General features: G+C 42.5%; 1 protein-coding gene across 2 annotated transcripts in view; it reads left to right on the top strand.

The window, feature by feature from the left end:
• Positions 1–18,511, top strand: part of LOC120052460 (semaphorin-4E-like) — a 33,868-nt gene extending 15,357 nt beyond the window's left edge. Inside the window, exons 2-16 of one of the 2 annotated variants that reach the window (XM_038999382.1) lie at positions 8,626–8,727; positions 8,833–9,007; positions 9,315–9,457; positions 9,669–9,731; positions 11,608–11,706; positions 12,850–12,949; positions 13,347–13,457; positions 13,740–13,891; positions 14,081–14,253; positions 14,538–14,694; positions 14,835–15,057; positions 15,980–16,092; positions 16,368–16,540; positions 16,622–16,674; positions 16,784–18,511. In XM_038999382.1, coding sequence (XP_038855310.1) covers positions 8,899–9,007; positions 9,315–9,457; positions 9,669–9,731; positions 11,608–11,706; positions 12,850–12,949; positions 13,347–13,457; positions 13,740–13,891; positions 14,081–14,253; positions 14,538–14,694; positions 14,835–15,057; positions 15,980–16,092; positions 16,368–16,540; positions 16,622–16,674; positions 16,784–17,514 — 2,400 coding nt within the window. In that variant the 5' untranslated portion in view covers positions 8,626–8,727; positions 8,833–8,898 and the 3' untranslated portion in view covers positions 17,515–18,511. Of the gene's footprint in view, positions 1–4,241; positions 4,396–8,625; positions 9,008–9,314; positions 9,458–9,668; positions 9,732–11,607; positions 11,707–12,849; positions 12,950–13,346; positions 13,458–13,739; positions 13,892–14,080; positions 14,254–14,537; positions 14,695–14,834; positions 15,058–15,979; positions 16,093–16,367; positions 16,541–16,621; positions 16,675–16,783 lie in introns of both variants that reach the window. The other variant, XM_038999381.1, reaches the window with a different exon arrangement.
• Positions 18,512–18,539: the final 28 nt, after the last annotated feature.

Genomic DNA, 18,539 nt, shown 5'->3' with positions numbered 1-18,539 from the left:
CTTCCCGCTCTTTCACTCAAACCCAACCCCCTTTCCTTTGTGTAACCAGCCGTCATGTTGGCTCCGTCCACCAGGTACGTTTTCTGTATGACATAATTTGCATTCTGTGTATATGTAATTCTGTGTGATTATTTAGTAAATAAATAATTAAACCAAAGTTTGTATTGCTGATTCAACTTGTTAGCCAGGGTTCGTGAAGATAACCAAGAATTTACAACTTTCAGATGAGACTGAAATAAGGTGACGATTAATATTAACCGCTATTGATGTAAAATATTACTAGGTCTTTAAGAGTTTATTCGGAAGATCACAGCTCTATAAACATTATTTCGTGGTGCCCCGACTTTCTGGTTAATTACAGTTACATGATTAGCTTAATCAGGTAATATTAATTACAGATAAATTATTTTATAGAATAGCATGTCATATCACTTAATCCGGCATAGCCAAAGACACGACAACAGTTTACAATCCAGGGTTACTCCAAGCAGTTTAGTCACCTCAACTTGCTCAATTTCCACATTTTATTTATTACAATATTTAGTTAAGGTTTAGTGAAGGATTTGTCCCAAATACAATGCTTAGTTTTAAATATTTAGGACTAACTTATTCCTTGCCACTCATTCAGAACCTAACTGCAGCTCTTTAAGGGTTGCAGTGATTTCATTCACTCTAGTAGCTGACGTGTATAGTGTTGAGTCATCCTCATGCATAGACACACTAGTTTTACGCATGGCCAGTGGCACGTCATTAGTAAAGATTGAAAAAAAAGAGTAAGAGGCAGCGGTGTAAGGCATTGCAGTGCTGAGGCACCACTACATCCTCGGGTTTGATCCCAGGCTGTGTCACAGATGGCCGTGATCGGGAGCGCCACGGGGCGGCGCACAATTGGCCCAGCATCGTCCGGGTTAGGGGAGGGTCTGGCCCAGGGGATTTCCTTGGCTCATCGTGCTCTAGTGACTCCTTGTGGCGGGCCGGGCGCCTGCAAGCTGATTTTGATCATCAGTTGGATGGTGTTTCCTCTGACACATTGGTGCGGCTGGCTTCCGGGGTTAAGCAACCAGTGTGTCAAGAAGCAGTGCGGCTTAGCAGGTCATATTTTGGATGGTGCATGGCTCTCGACCTTCGCCTCCCGATTCTGTTGCATCGATGAGACTACCGATTTAGATATTCCAAAATTGGGTAGAAAAAGGAAGTGGTAAATAAAAAGGGGCCTTGATAGCTGCTCTGGGGAATTCCTACCTGTATTATGTTGGAAAGGCTACCACTACCATTATCTGTTAAACAGGTAACTCTTTATCCACAATATAGCAGGGGGTGTAAAGCCATAACACCATTTTTTCCATCAGCAGACTATGATCGACAATATCAAAAGCCGCACTGAAGTCTAACAAAACAGATCCCACAATCTTTTTATCGTAAATTTCTCTTAGCCAAGTGCTGTGCTTGTTGAATGTCCTTCCCTATAAGCGTGCTGAAAGTCTGTTTTAGCATTGTATTTTACTGAAAACAAATTGATATCTGGTCAACAACAAAAAAACTTTACTAAGGGTTGGTAACAGGCTGATTTTGGTAGGCTATTTGAGCCAGTAAAGGGGGATTTACTATTCTTGGGGAGTGGAATTACTTTTGATCCCTCCAGGCCTGAGGGAACATACTTTCTAGTAAGCTTAGATTGAAGATATGTGGTAATATCATCTGCTATTATCCTCAGTAATTTTCCATCCAGGTTATCAGACCCCGGTCGTTTGTCATTATTGATAGACAACCATTTTTTTCACCTCTTCCACACTCCCTTTACGGTATAGTTGCTCTAAATGAGAATGTGTTCTCAGTCAACTTACCTGGTAAAATAAATAACATTTCAGAATTGCAATGTTTGTCTTTCATAATTTGATCATTTGTTGCTGTCATGCCTAAGTTTGCTAATATTGCCAAAGAAAAAAATCATTAAAGTAATTGGAAATATCAGTGGGTTTTGTGATGAATGAGCCATCTGATTCAATGAGTGATGGAGCTGAGTTTATCTTTTTGCCCAGAAATGAATTTAAGGTGTTCCAAAGCTTTTTACTATTATTCTTTGTCATTTATCTTTGTTTGATAGTGTAATTTCTTAATATTTTTATTCAGTTTAGTCACATGATTTCTCAATTTACAATACATTTGCCAATCGGTTCTGCAGCAAGACTTATTTACCATTCCTTTTGCCTCATCCCTCTCAACCATAAAATTTTTCAATTCCCCATCAATCCACTGGAATTTGTTTTTTTGTTGTAATTTCCTTAATGGATGCATGCTTATTAGTAACTGGACACATTTATGAAATGGCTTATTCAAGTGAAGTGTTTGATTGCTCCTCAATACACACCACAGACCAACAAATATTCTTTACATCAACAACATAAGAATCACTACAAAACCTATTGTATGACCTCTTATACACTATATTAGACCCAGCCTTTGGAACTTTGGTTTTCCTATGTATGGCTACTATATTGTGATCACTACATCCAATGGATTTGGATACTGCTTTAAAGTTAATTTCTGCAGCATTAGTAAAGATGTGATCAATACATGTTGATGATTTCATTCCTCTGCTGTTTGTAACTACCCTGGTAGGTTGATTTGATAACCTAAACCAGGTTTCGGGCACTAGTTACAGTTTGAAGCTTTTTCTTGAGTGGGCAGCTTGATGAAATCCAGAAAATATATCTCTGTTGATGGCACATTATCAATAATTTCACATATGTTATCCAGATACTGACTGTTAGCACTTGGTGGTCTATAGCAGCTTCTCACAAGAATGGGCTTTAGGGTGAGGCAGATGAAGCTGTAGCCATATTACTTCAACAGTAGTTAACATGAGATCCTCTCTAAGCTTCACAGGAATATGGTTCTGAATATAAATAGCATCACCTCCACCATTTGTCTTTTCTGTAGATGTTATAGCCATGTATTGCTACCATTGTATCAACAAAGGTATTATCTAAATGTGTTAAAGAGATGACAAAATATGAATGTAATCTGTTACTAGCAAATTAGTGATTTCATGAACCTTGTTTTTTAAGCTACATATGTTAACGTAGCACATTTCTGGGATGCTTGATTGTTTTCATTGGTTTACTGGGAAGCTTAGCAGAGGTAGACATGCTCATGTTATTTATGTTAGTGCAGGGTGAGCTGCACATAGTGGACTTCCTACTAGGTCACACCGCCTCAGTGATAACACTATAACTCTGCTTCATAGGGACATGATTACCGCATACGATAGCTGTAGGATCAGCAGAGGCATTCAGGGGAGTTGGAGGGACATATGAGGTTACTTACATTGTCTTCCAAAGCCCTTGGTATAATGTACATTTGGTCAAGCATTATGACAACTCAGTGACACAATGGTACGAATTAACGGATCTGGGCTTGGGTCATTGATAAGTCATTGTCTCAATGCTGTGAAATGCGTATGATGCTGTGAAAGGATCCAGGAACCCAAATGATTTGGGTGGATCCCATCCTCCTTATAAAACAAGCTTGGTTTCCAGAAGGTATCAAAATTGTCAAATGTTACACCCGCAGAGCTGCAATAGTCACGTAGCCGGTTATGGAGGGCTAAGAGTCTGCTGAAATGGTCAATGCCACGATTGAGGGCCCAGTGCCAGATATTATGGGGCGTTTTTGTTGGTGTAAAGACCCAATAAGTTCTTTAAAATTGATCTTCAGCTGTTCTGAGCTGCCTTTTGATAATGTCATTGAATCCCACATGAACTATGATAGACTGAATTTCCTGATGCAGTTTTAAAATGTTTGGGAGCAGCTTATTAAGGTCCTGTGCTCCTGGATAGCGCACAATTTTTGCTCTAGGGACTGGGACATTTCTCACCATTTGAACTGCCCAGTACAACGGGGATGGAGAAATCTGCCCATTCCTACCCCTCACACAATTTGTGGAACCTTTCACAGGCCCACGAGAAGCAGGATAGCATACGCCCGCAGCTCCTGGCAATAGGTCCAGACCTCTGACAGCAGGCAGTGCCCCATTAGGTCCAGACCTCTGACAGCAGGCAGTGCCCCATTTAGGTCCAGAGAGAGGGAAAGGAGCTGAACTCTACGACAAAGCCGTTGCTAGAGTCAGTGTAGTTGGAGTCAGCACAGCCATCGCAGTCCCAGCGACGAAGGTGCAGGTAGATCAGACACCAGGGCGGCGACGCTATTCCTCATGTCAATCTGCTCTGGACCTCTTGCAGACACTCCAGTCCGCTTAGCAGCATGCCACTGCCTTCGGTTTCCACGACTTGTGACATGACCACTGCTGATTTGAAACAATCCACTTGCTGTTCTCAGTCTACTCCAATTACAAGATGGAGGAGGAGAAGCAGATGGAGATGACTTCCTTGGCTGGTAAGTTCCAGGTAGCACAGGCCATTCGGATAGGGATAGATGACAAGGAGGGGATACATCCATCAAGCCCGAGCGGCGTCCAGCCACAGGATATGAGAACGAGGACCTTCCAATTAGCTTTTTCCCCATAAGTTTGTGCAGAATTGACATTGACTTGCTAAGGATAGCCACCTCATTCCTGTAATCCTCCGCAAACAATTGCCGCATTGATACGCCGGATTGTCAATATTGTCCCGGACAAGAGCGTAAAAAACACAGCTAGCTTCTACGCGGTGGAAATGTTCATTAGCTATTCCAGGCAAAGCTGGCTCCATTGCAACCTAGCTAGCTAGTTGGTAGCAGGTGATGACACAAACACTTATGAACAAAATAAAACTTCATAAACAACCGGTCGAGGCGCAGGAGGCGTCCGAGTTTGTGACAGGTTGCCTGTTTATACTGAAGTCATTGTATATAAAATATGTTTTACACATTGTTATAGCCTAATATGAAGTCTCCAGTGACTGATCTCAACAAACAACCCTGGTCCTTGACAAGGAAGCCATTCACAGAAAAAATACAGTTTTGCAATTAATTGTATTATTCCAACTAATGAACGTTCTCACTCTAAAAACAAATCTGGTGGCCTATTGTCAATTTGATACAATTTATTCATCTAAGCTAGTGAAAACATCCTAGTCCTGAACTGGGGTGTGTGTGTGTTCCACGGAATGGTGTTTTACAACAGTGGCTATGACACAAGGAGTGTCGGATGTGAACTCCCTCCCATAGACAGTTTCCTGTTCAAACCCAGCCCCATGAAACACACGGTCACTGCCATTTACTGTGCTGGTTAATCAGTTATAGTACAACAATTTCTTTATGCGCTGCAGTAGCCTACAGATTAGGAGAGTGCATTTTAGCTCAAGTAAAATGTAGAGGCACTACTAAGTCTCAGGCCTGTAGGCGTATTCTCAGACCATCAGCACCAAATCCAGATGATAATATTGGAGTGGATGGTCAGTGCAAGTTTGTTTTGGGGACTGCCATATCAGGTCTTCCGCAAAGTACACATCTAGATGCCCTTTGCCTTCTGTAGTGGAGCTCTACACATTGAACTATGCCAGTGGTTGAACCTAATATCTGCGTTAAACATATCTTCATAACATAAGAGTCCTGAACTGTTTAGAGATCATGGCGCTCTTGGCTCTGTATGATCGCCTCCACCTCTCTTCTCACTCAGACTTTCCTGGTATTTACAGGTAGCCTTTGAACCCTTTCCCACTTTTCTCCATCTAGGCCGATAGTGTTGACACTTAACAAATGTCATTATCGATATATATATATATATATATATATATATATATACAGCCAAAGCAGGTATGTTACACATTTTAGTCTATCAGGGCATGCTAGTAGATAGCCATACTGGACACAGAGACAAGGATGCCCTTTATCTACTTCTGGGGTAGTTAGGCTATTTGATCGGAGAAACCTGCATGATGTAAACAGTGTCTGTCTCATTACATTGTCATACATTTAATCTCCAGCCTGTAGTAGGTTTAAGAAAAGGCCACATGCTCTTTCTACCATATCCTATCTCTGCTACATGATTTATGTTACTAGATTTTTTTGACAGAACGTTGGTGGAGCGCTGCAGAGATGCCTCTCTCCAACAGCACTCTGGAGAAGCGCACTGGGAATGGACAAGCTAAATATTTGGTGCCCCTGCCTTAGACAAAGTGGGCACTACTTATCAAAGGGCAGCATCGGCGCTCACCGAAAAAGCCCATATGCAACTGGTTGAGAGATTGTCATTGTTTTTGGGCAGAATTATGTGAGGTTTTATGTGTTGTTGTTGGAGGTGCTTCTTGGTCAGTTTAGCTCAGAAAATGCCCCCTCAATCTTTTGCCAAAGGCGGCCGCTTAATCCTCCCTAATGAGCGGGCTGGCCGTGCACACATGTCTCTGGCCCTCCCCACCACTCACGCAGTCAGCAACAGCCAGCCTCAGTTAGCAGCATGTCACAGTGAAATAGATTTGTTTTAAGAGAAATGCCATGGCGGCCGCGGTGGAATTTAGAAGTAACCCAAAAAACTGCAACCCCGACCAATACATTTTCACCCTGACATCGTTATCAAAATTGCCCAATTTGCGAGAAATGCTCGGACATGGCAACCCGGGTGGTCAGCCTCTGTTACCCTAGTCAGATTCTAACAGGCACATGTGATTACGTGAGTGGCCCTGTTACCGCGGTAACCTTAAAGGGGCAGCGGAGAGTTTGTCTGATCAAATCAAATGTGATATTTTAGAAAAAAAGACTTATCACAAAGTATTTAATTAAATTGAGCAATATACCATATTACTTCTTACTAGTAATACAGTCCTTGTTTTAAAAACATTACTAAGCATGTTCATTTTTAAATCTTTTTTTGTGTGTAATTAATGCGGGGAAAAATATTTTGGCTGGTTAAAAATCTGAGTGGCTGGTAGATAAAAAAAATTAAAAAATTCTACCTGCCACAGTGGCTGGTAGACAAAGTTGGTATTAGGTCCTGTAGCCTACTCTCAAAACATGCTATTTATGTAGGTGAATTGCATCAATTATGGAGCTGTATATTGCTTTTGACTCTTTCATGCATGATGAGATCAGTGAATGTATTCAAAATTAGGTTTGTTCAATTGTACAGATTATATAACTTGGCCTTTGTGTAGTTCTCGTTTGTTTGTTGTATAGATCTTCAAGCTAGTTTTGCTGGCTGTACTGGGAAAATTTGCATTGCTTCATCACTTTATAAAATAACACCATCGGATTTCACACCATTGTGTTTCTCACATACTTCATGCTCCCTTTGAAAGCGCACCTAAAGGTGAGGGTGATTATGTGAATGGGTGTGGCTTAGGTGTCATAAAAAGCTTTATGAATCTAAAGACTGTGAATAGTGAAACTTCACTCGAGGGCCAGTGACATCATTTGACAACATGTGTTTTGTATTGACACTCAATGTGTGGTGGGGGTAGCTGGTGTGTTGTGTTCCTTTTTCTGTTCTGGAGGGGGGATTTTAAATCATTGCAAACATCTCAGGGCATTGCAGTGATTCCAGGACATTTTTTCCAGGTGGTCGTTCTTTGGACCTATGTGTAAGTTAATATATTTTCCACCCTGAAATAACAAACCAAGTATCTATTATTATAGAATAGTTAGGAGTGTGCCTTAATTAAGAAATAGGCTACATTGTTGTGATTGGTAGACGTAGTTTTAGACTATATCTTTGTTTCACCCTCCCAGCATCACATGAATACATGGTAAAACGGGCAACTACAGTGTTCTGTACTATTAATCTTAGCATACCTACTTGTCTTCACTGCTTGGAAATATCTGTCAAACACAGTGAATAACTTGTAGTCATTCTAACCAACTGTAGTGCTTAACTATAGCCCCCCCCCCTTCCCTGGGCTTGAGGCGTAAACTGTGTGACATACCTGCTCTGCAACAGTTGAGCACTCCCTTGCATGCACCAGCTCGTTTCTGTGTTTTTAAGTAACAACAAGGAACCAGCATGTCAGTTTCAAGGGGTGCTTTCACAAAAGGTGTGGAGTAGTGCTCACCTAGTCTGCCCAACTTTTTGAGTGTGCCTGGCTATTATCAGACTCTTTCAGCAGGTAAGGAGCTGAGGGAAAGCTAACTTTTTAAACAATCTTATGGGCTTTTCTTTTGAGTCCTTTCAACAGTATTTCTGTGTTTTGAACTTTGAAAGAAAGAAACCGTCAGATGGGGCCCTGGGTTTTTTCTTGTGCGCGTGACCTGGCTGGGCAAAACTGTACAGGCCCTATTTTAGTCTAACGGGGCCCTGTGTTTGTCCTAGTCAGGTCTTATGGTTTGGAAAAACTCAGTGCTCTAGTCATAGCAGCAGAAGGAGCTAGATAATTAAAACTAGTGAATTACAGGGAACTCTGTGTTCTATTAGATTATCATTGTGATCTGCATGCATGCCCCAACCTGAGCATATTCCCAGCTGCTTGTATCCTGCTAATCAAAAGGAAGCAGCACACACCCAGGTCCTTATCAGTGGGGACGGACAGACAGGAAGGGAGAGTAAGGGAGGTTGGGACTTCTTCATATGAATTTCATACAGGCAGTTGTTTTTCCCTTTCAGATAGTTTGATCATAAAATCAGCATTATCTATTTTATTGTCTTCAGAGGTCATGAAGTATTCTGTCTCACTCACTCATGTATTATGTTCTCCCTAGATGAGAGCTTCTGGACCAACATAAAGATCCCCTGTATCGGGAAGGCTGAGCTGGCAGTACCTGGCTGGGACAGCATGGATTCTATACTGAGCTACAGAAGAGGTAGCAGCATTTATGTTGGAGGCTGACATCAACATAGTCATTGAACATCGGAATACTAAGACTGGAGTCTCTATAGAGACATGAACTGCTGTCCTTGATCGACAGTGCGTTATGGTGTGAGCAGGACTAAGCAGCACTCCCACACATCCCCTCCCACCTGGGCACCAAGCCATGTCTCCTCTCTCTGCCATGGGTGTTTTCTGTGGATTGTTCCTTCCTATGTGTCTCGGTGAATACAACACTCACAGTTGTATCCCACGGAAGAGTGTCCTCTACCAGGGTAAGCCCCTCTGTCTCCTCTCTCCTGTTTTCACATAATGGTGCAGTAAACTGCATCTGTTTCCTCAAATACTAAAAAGTTAGCTAAATTCATTTATAACTAGTGTGTGTGTGTGTGTGTGTGTGTCTATATATATATATATATATATATATATATATATATATATATATATATATATACACACACTAGTTATAAATGAAGCAAAACAGACATGTTATATATATGAGATCTCACACACACACACACACACACACACACAGTTTGATACTTAGTTTTCATTGAGTTGTCTAATGCTTTCATGTTTTAGACAATCTGAAACTGTTCCGAGAGGAAGGGATTTGGAACTACTCCACTATGTTGGTTCGAGAGGATCTGGGCCTGCTGCTGCTCGGGGCTCGAGAGGCTGTCTATGCCCTGGACATCAATGATATCTCCATCAAGAAGTCTGGGGTAGGGACCTCTGTTTATTACGGCTATTCAGTTATCGTGTTTACTTATCAGTTATCCTGTATTATTTGCCTACATGATTTGAATACATCACAAATGGACTGCAATAAAAAGGTCTGCTGTACCTTCTTTGTGGTGACCTAATACTAATGCCTTGGAACCATAAAACCATTACCTAGTACATACTTTGATGTGCAGATCTCTGTTGTGTCAGGTGTATTGGCGGGTCACTGAGGAGAAACAGAGGGAGTGCACATACAAAGGGAAACACGCTGAAGTAAGTGGCTCCATCAATCACAAAACAATTCTCCCCACAGACAGCTGTGAAGTGGTATGCTGCCAGTTGTTTATGAAGACAAAACAAACAACCAGATGCATACAGTTGAAGTCGGAAGTTTACATACACCGTAGCCAAATACGTTTAAACTCAGTTTTTCACAATTCCTGACATTTAATCCTAGTAAAAATTCCCTGTCTTAGGTCAGTTAGGATCACCACTTTATTTTGAGAATGTGAAATGTCAGAATAATAGTAGAGAGAATGATTTATTTCAGCTTTTATTTCTTTCATCACATTCCCAGTGGGTCAGAAGTTTACATACACTCAATTAGTATTTGGTAGCATTGCCTTTAAATTGTTTAACTTGGGTCAAACGTTTCAGGTAGCCTTCCACAAGCTTCCCACAATACGTTGGGTGAATTTTGGCCCATTCCTCCTGACAGAGCTGGTGTAACTGAGTCAGCTTTTTAGGCCTCCTTGCTCGCACACGCTTTTTCAGTTCTGCCCACACATTTTCTATAGGATTGAGGTCAGGGCTTTGTGATGGCCACTCCAATATCTTGACTTTGTTGTCCTTAAGCCATTTTGCCACAACTTTGGAAGTATGCTTGGGGTCATTGTCCATTTGGAAGACCAATTTGTGACCAAGCTTGAACTTCCTGACTGATGTCTTGATGTCGCTTCAACATATCCATATACCTTTTGTTCCTCATGATGCCATCTATTTTGTGAAGTGCACCAGTCCCTCCTGCAGCAAAGCACCCCCACAACATGATGCTGCCACCCCCGTGCTTCATGGTTGGGATGGTGTTCTTCAGCTTGCTAGCCTCACCCTTTATCCTCAAAACATAATGATGGACATTATGGCCAAACAGTTCTATTTTTGTTTCATCAGACCAGAGGACATTTCTCCAAAAAGTACGATCTGTCCCCCATGTGCAGTTGCAAACCGTAGTCTGTATTTTTTTATGGCTGTTTTGGAGCAATGGCTTCTTCCTTGCTGAGCGGCCTTTCAGGTTATGTCAATATAGGACTCGTTTTACTTTGGATATAGATACTTTTATACCTGTTTCCTCCAGCATCTTCACAAGATCCTTTGCTGCTGTTCTGGGATTGATTTATACTTTTCGCACCAAAGTACGTTCATCTCTAGGAGACAGAACGCGTCTCCTTCCTGAGCGGTATGACGGCTGCGTGGTCTCATGGTGTTTATACTTGCGTACTATTGTTTGTACAGATGAACGTGGTACCTTCAGGCGTTTGGAAATTGATCCCAAGGATGAACCAGACTTGGGATCAAGGCACCATGGGGGTTTGTGGTATATGGCCAATTGCTGTTCTTATACACAATGCAACGTGAACAGCAGTAACAGCAGTCTACCATTTTTTTTTTCTGAGGTCATGGCTAATTTCTTTAGATTTTCCCATGATGTCAAGCAAAGAGGCACTGAGTTTGAAGGTAGGCCTTGAAATACCTCCACAGGTACACCTCCAATTGACTCAAATGATGTCAATTAGCCTATCAGAAGCTTCTAAAACCATTACATAATTTTCTAGAATTTTCTAAGCTGTTTAGTCAGTCAACTTAGTGTATGTAAACTTGTTACCCACTGGAATCGTGATACAGTGAATTATAAGTTAAATAATCTGTCTGTAAACAATTGTTGGGAAAATGACTTTCGTCATGCACAAAGTAGATGTCCTAACCAACTTGCCAAAACTATAGTTAACAAGAAATTTGTGGAGTGGTTGAAAAACGAGTTTTAATGACTCCAACCTAAGTGTATGTAAACTTCCGACTTCAACTGTACATACATTGAAATCTGTACATTACTATACCAACCTTGACATTTCTCATCCCTGTCCTGTTGCAGATCGAATGCCGTAACTACATCCGGACCCTGCATAAAGTGGATGACAGCACAATGTATGTGTGCGGGACAAATGCTTTCAGCCCCACCTGTGATTACATGGTAATTATAAACTGGGTGGTTCGAGCCCTGAATGCTGATTGGCTGACAGCCATGGTATATTTAAGCAATAAGGCACCTTGGGGGTTTGTGGTATATGGCCAATTGCTGTTCTTATACACAATGCAACGTGAACAGCAGTAAAAATAAATGTTTTGTCATACACATGGTATACGGTCTGATATACCACAGATGTCAGCCAATCAGCATTCAGGGCTGGAACCACCCAGTTTATAATAGACAGTATACCACGGGTAAGACATTTATTTTTACTGCTCTAATTACGTTGGTAACCAGTTTATAATAGCAATAAGGCACCTTGGGTGTTTGGCCAATATACACCACGGTGTTGCGTCGTGCCTAAGAACAGCCCTTAGCGTGGTATAGTGTGGGGCGGCAGTTAGTCTAGTGGTTAGTGTTGTGCCAGTAACCGAAAGGTTGCTAGACCGAATCCCCGAGCTGGCAAGGTATATATTTGTTGTCTTGCCCCTGAACAAGGATGTTAACCCACTGTTCCCTGGTAAATAAGAATTTGTTCTTAACTGACTTGCCTAGTGAAATAAAGGTTAAATAAAATCTAAATATTGGCAATATACCACACCACCTCGGGGCTTATTGCTTAATTATAAACTGGGTGGTTCCAGCCCTGAGTGCTGATTGGCTGACAGCTGTGGTATATCATGGGTATGACAACATGTATTTTTACTGACCTAATTACATTGGTAACCAGTTTATAATAGCAATAAGGCACCTTGGAGGTTTGTGGAATATGGCCAATATACCACGGCTAAGGGCTGTGTCCAGGCACTCTGCGTTGCGTTGTAAGAACAGCCTTTAGCCGTGCCATATACCACAACCCTTTGTGCCTTATTGCATAGTTATAGCTTTGCCTGAACAGGACATCTCGGTGTAAGAATAGCTCTGTTGTTTGAAACTGCTGTAGGCAGGCAGTTGTCACACTGATTATTTACTGTGAGTGTGAAATGTATGCATACTACAGACACCTGCCCTCTATCTCTACTGTTAGTGGCTGAGTGTAACTCATTTTGCCCTTTGGAGTTTAGTATAAAGTATATTCCTACCTCTCTCTCACTGAAACTGTGAATGAATACATCTAAATAGTTGCTTTGTTTGTGACTCTGACAGACGTACTCTGAAGGACAGCTGAGACTAGAAGAAGCGCAGGAGGAGGGAAAAGGGAAATGCCCCTTTGATCCCTTCCAGAAATACTCCTCCATCATGGTCGGTATGTACTGTGACTGTCTGTCTCTAGTTATCTGCTCTCACACAAGGACAGAACAGTGCACCCAGTGAAGTTCAAAGTTTATCAACTGCAAAGTGAGGTAGTGCTATCAAATGTGCAATATCTAGCGTTCATTTTCAGTTTAAAGTGCTGCCGCGGGACTTGTTTGTAAAGTGAGGGGGTTGGGTCTTTGTGAATTGAACAGTTTTTTAATATATCTTTTTTTGCTTTTTGGCTGAATGTGTTGCTAGTAGCTTGAGTTGCCAGTGGCACAATGAAAGAGATTGCACATGTAATTTTCCAAATTAGTTTTGTTTGACTAATATTTACAATATTATTTACTTTGCTAGAAGATCAATTTTCCTCTGTTGTGATTCTTGTCATGTCTCTGGTCTGCCAGGGAATGACCTCTACTCTGCTACCTCCATCAACTTCCTGGGCTCTGAGCCTGTGTTTCTCCGCAGCTCCTCCTCTGCGCTTCGCACTGAGTTCAAGAGCTCCTGGCTCAACGGTCAGCTCTCCCTCTCTGTTCATACTTGTGTTATAAACTTGTATACTACTATACACCATGCCTTATGGTGCACACGTGAATAGTATATATCTACCAACACTTGAATATGAAGTTAAAATGGCTAAATGTATCCATAGCATTTTACATCTGTGCCTTGAGTAACAGCCTAGATCCTATAGGTCTCTGTGTTTTTAATTATGAAACTGAACTTCAACTGCTGCTGTTAAACAGGTCCTGACAGGTAGCGTAATAATAAGTGCTCATTATGGTTTATGATTTCAGAGCCCAACTTTGTATACATGGACCTTGTCCCCGAGAGCAATAACAACCCAGAGGGGGATGATGATAAGGTCTACCTGTTCTTCAGCGAGAACGCCATGGAGTATGACTTCTACAACAAGCTCACCGTGTCAAGAGTTGCTCGTGTCTGCAAGGTATAGCAACTTGCTCCAAATAGTTTCAGCTGCAAGAAGTTTCATTGGCTCATACATGGTGTTTTAAATATAAAGGACAGTATGTGTACCCTGTTTAAACAGTGCAGGGGTATAATGTGTGCATGTGTCCTCTCCAGAAGTATTCACTTGTTTGACTAGAACCAATGTTGTCTCTCACACTGTGTGTAGGGGGATATGGGTGGGCAGCGGACGCTCCAGAGGAAGTGGACGTCGTTCCTGAAGGCTCGTCTGGACTGCTCTCTGCCAGAGCCCAGCCTGCCATCTATTGTACAGGATGTCTTCCTGCTCAAAAACGATGACTGGCGCAGAAGTGTTTTCTACGCAGTGTTCACTCCCCAGTCGTGAGTAATCTATAGAATCCAGTGGTTTTAGAGTTGACAACATTGTTTCAGTGGGAAGTGGACTGTTTCTAATCTGCACGATATTCTGACTCGGTTGCTTTAAGCACATGTTTACCATAATAATAGGGCCAGGAGGTTTTCCTGACCAGGAAAACCCCCAGGCGGGCTAACTATAACTAGGGCCTAGGGTATTTCCCACGTGTTCAGGAAAAACATAGGGCCCTAACCATGATATACTTGAGGTTTGAAAACATCAAACATGTTTTTCTGACTGTTTGCACTAGGAGCTCGTCCGACATGTCTGCAGTGTGTGCGTACAGTGTGTCGGCCATCGGAGACGTGTTTGATAAGGGGAAGTTTAAGACGCCAGTGACTGTGGAGACTTCCCATGTGAAGTGGGTCATGTACAGTGGAGAGGTGCCCACCCCAAGACCTGGAGCTGTATGTCCCATTTTAATATAATTGTGAAGATCGAAATGGTTTAGGGCCACAAAAGGAAAGTATCTACTTTTTTTACAGTTCAGCTACTAACTCTGTAATAAATGTATTATTACCACTCATCAATCCTCTATTTTTTTCAGTGCATTAACAACGCAGCACGGGCCCTTGGGATGGAGCACTCCCTGGACCTCCCAGACAAGACCCTGCAGTTCATCAGGGACCGACCCCTCATGGACGATGCCGTGCACCCGCTGACCGGCCGTCCGCTGTTGGTCAAAAGGGGAGACCTGTTCACACGCCTGGTGGTGGACAGCGTGCTAGCTCTGGACGGGGAGAGATACGCAGTCATGTTCATCGGCACGGGTACTGAACAAGATACACACATCCCCAAAACAGACTTGTTCTTCTGACTCCTAGCTAATCAAATGGCTACCCAGACTATTTGCATTGCCCCCCCCCCCCCTTTTAACCCCGCTGCTATTCTGTTTATTATCTATGCATAGTCACTAACTCTACCTACATGTTCATATTACCTCGACTAACCGGTGCCCCTGCACATTGACTCTACCGGTACCCCCTGTATATAGCCTCGCTATTGTTGTTTTACTGCTGCTCTTTAATTACTTGTGACTTTAATTTCTTATTTATTATTATTTTTTTTATTTTATCCCATTTTCTCCCCAATTTTTTCGTGGTATCCAATCGCTAGTAATTACTATCTTGTCTCATCGCTACAACTCCCGTACGGGCTCGGGAGAGACGAAGGTCGAAAGCCATGCGTCCTCCGAAGCACAACCCAACCAAGCCGCACTGCTTCTTAACACAGCGCGCCTCCAACCCGGAAGCCAGCCGCACCAATGTGTCGGAGGAAACACCGTGTACCTGGCCCCCTTGGTTAGCGCGCACTGCGCCCGGCCCGCCACAGGAGTCGCTGGAGCGCGATGAGACAAGGATATCCCTACCGGCCAAACCCTCCCTAACCCGGACGACGCTATGCCAATTGTGCGTCGCCCCACGGACCTCCCGGTCGCGGCCGGCTGCGACAGAGCCTGGGCGCGAACCCAGAGACTCTGGTGGCGCAGTTAGCACTGCGATGCAGTGCCCTAGACCACTGCGCCACCCGGGAGGCCAATTTCTTATTTTTTTACTTAAACTGCATTGTTGGTTAAGGGCTTGTAAGTAAGTGTTTCACTGTAACTACACCTGTTGTCTTCGGCGCATGTGACAAATAAAATTTGACTTGAATAGATCTGACAATGACATGGGCGTCCTTCTCTCCCCACAGAGAACGGCTATGTGCAGAAGGCAGTGAACTACGCTGGAGAGATGTTCATCATTGAAGAAATACAACTGTACCAGACCCCAGAGGCTATCAGGACCCTGCGTCTCTCCAGCACGGTAACAATCACCCAGTCAATCAATTAAAACCAACATCCATATGGTCGTTCATATGTCAACATAAGGATTTAACTAGATCAATGTCAGTTTGTTGTCTCCTGGCATTTCTGCAGACAGATGGTTACTCATTTACTATTTATTTCCTTAGCACTTACAATAGAGCATTCAATGAGAATGGCACCCGGTCATTGCTGTTACTATCCTTGGGTGAAGTAGGCTCATTGAGCTGCTGACACTCATGTGGTATTTATTGGTTTGTGTTCTTGTTTCCCCAGGGTCAGCTGTATGCAGGCTCTGAGTATGGAGCTGTGCAGATGCCTCTGAGTGAATGTGGCCGTTATGAGTCGTGTCTGGACTGTGTCTTAGCCAGAGACCCTTACTGTGGCTGGGACCTCTCCACTGGCCTCTGCTCTGCTGTGGCCAGCTCACCCTTTGCCTCAGTCCCCACGTACGATCCAACACACACATACCTTTCTAGTAATGTGATTTAGAATTTCAGTATACAATATTTATAGTCTTTCTTTTTCAGGAACATGATTCAAAGTCTAAAAGATGGTGACATCTCACAATGTCCGAAATCAGGTAAATGGATTTCAATATTTAATTGTTCAGGGCCCAGCACACTATCAACAAATGACTGTGTACAGTCCAACTGTAGTTACTACTTACTTTGTTTGTATGTGTATTGCAGAGACAATGAAGCCAGAGAACTACACCTTAGTTCCTGGCAACAACATCAAGCTGCTGTGCCAGCCTGACTCCAACCTGGCACAGGTACAGTGGCTCTTCTCAGGGCAACTGCTGCTCTCTGATACCAAGTACTACATCTACAATGGGGGTATCATCATCCTCAATGCCTCTGCCGCCGACACCGGCCAGTACACCTGTGAGTCTGTTGAGCAGGTGAACAGCCGACCGTACACCAGGACTATGGCAGTCTATCAACTGTTGCCCCACACTAACCTAGAGGAGGAGAGTGAGACGATGACAGAGTCCCCCCATAGTCACAGTACCCCATTACCAGAGCTCCTGGAGGTAACAGAGAAGCCAAAGGCTTTGGATCCCCTTCTCCCCCCTGAGTCACAGTGTGAAGATGGCAGGGTGGTAGGGCTGCAGGTGGTGGTGGCGCTCCTCTCTCTGATGCTGGTTGGTCTAGTAGCCTGGAATCTATATAAAGGATGCTTTAGAAACAGATTCTCAGAGAACTCAGGCGCTGGCCAGGTGAAAAGGCCGTCGGATGACTACATGCAAATTCAAAACAATATAACTTCAGAGTTCAAGCTGCTGGGACCTACACCAAGTCACAGTGCTAACAATAATGAAAATGCTATCATAGCGAATGGGGAACACCACTTCTCTCCTGGAAGCAATATTTCCACTGTGGATGGTTTGGGGTACATTGATGATGAGTCAGAGATCTGACCCTCAGTGTTCACCACTTTGGGGTTTGCGCTCTCTCACCAGGCAGCTGATTTAAGACACTAGCGCAATGTCAAGCTCTGTACACTGGACTTGTTTTGGAATTGTCCTTAACATTTTCCCACCACTACATCTCCCTAGATTGAATTTATTTTGTTTAGTCATTGCATAAGGCGAATATTGTATATCCCTTTGTTAAATATTATTTTGTATTGTCATGTATATTACAAATATTTATTTGTATTAATGTAAGATATGTAATTACTTCATAACTAGGATGTGGTATCTAAAGTAAATAAGACCATAATACTAATATTTGTGTTGTACATAGTTAAGATCTACAAATATTCTAAGCATTTCATTCTACGGACCAGTAATGATTACTCCAAACCTTTTTAAGTAGATCAAAACAGCCATGGACCAAATACAAATAATTGAACACTCTTGACTTAGGTCTTGTTTAAAATGTCTCTCAGAACCAACTTAATTATAGCAACATGTTTTCTCTTTTTCACCAGCAGCACTTTGTCATTACACTGTGTTGCTTCACATTTCATGTAAAATAAGTAATTTAGAGATCAATGTTTTGAGTTAAAGGCAGCTATCATTATCGTAACTCTTAGTTCTAGATTAAACTCAATCAACAGTTCATATTGTCAAAACCACAGCTTTCATTTTGGTCATTGCTATTAGGAATTGTATCATTATTTCACCAGTCAAGAAGTTGAAGTTGTTTTCATTTCTCATTAGATTCCAACACATTATTTAGTTAATCTGACCAGTGGGAATTCTGCTGTCATCTCCATGTAACAATAATATCCACGAGAGAGGTCTCTTATCAAGGGGTATATTTAAGTGTTGGATACTCGAGCAACTGATGTCACTTATTTCACTGGAATTTGTTTTTTTATTACACAATGATGGACAGATATGGTGGGCTGTGTTGTCCCAGCCAGCCATTGTCATATATGAAAGCGGTTAATACAGTATGGGTATGGAGTTTTGTACTGTATATTATTGGAAAGGAA

The sequence above is a fragment of the Salvelinus namaycush genome, chromosome 8 (genome assembly GCF_016432855.1).
Source record: "Salvelinus namaycush isolate Seneca chromosome 8, SaNama_1.0, whole genome shotgun sequence".
NCBI lineage: Eukaryota > Metazoa > Chordata > Actinopteri > Salmoniformes > Salmonidae > Salvelinus > Salvelinus namaycush.
Note: the sequence above shows the minus strand (reverse complement) of the source record. Positions and strands in the feature narration are given on the sequence as shown.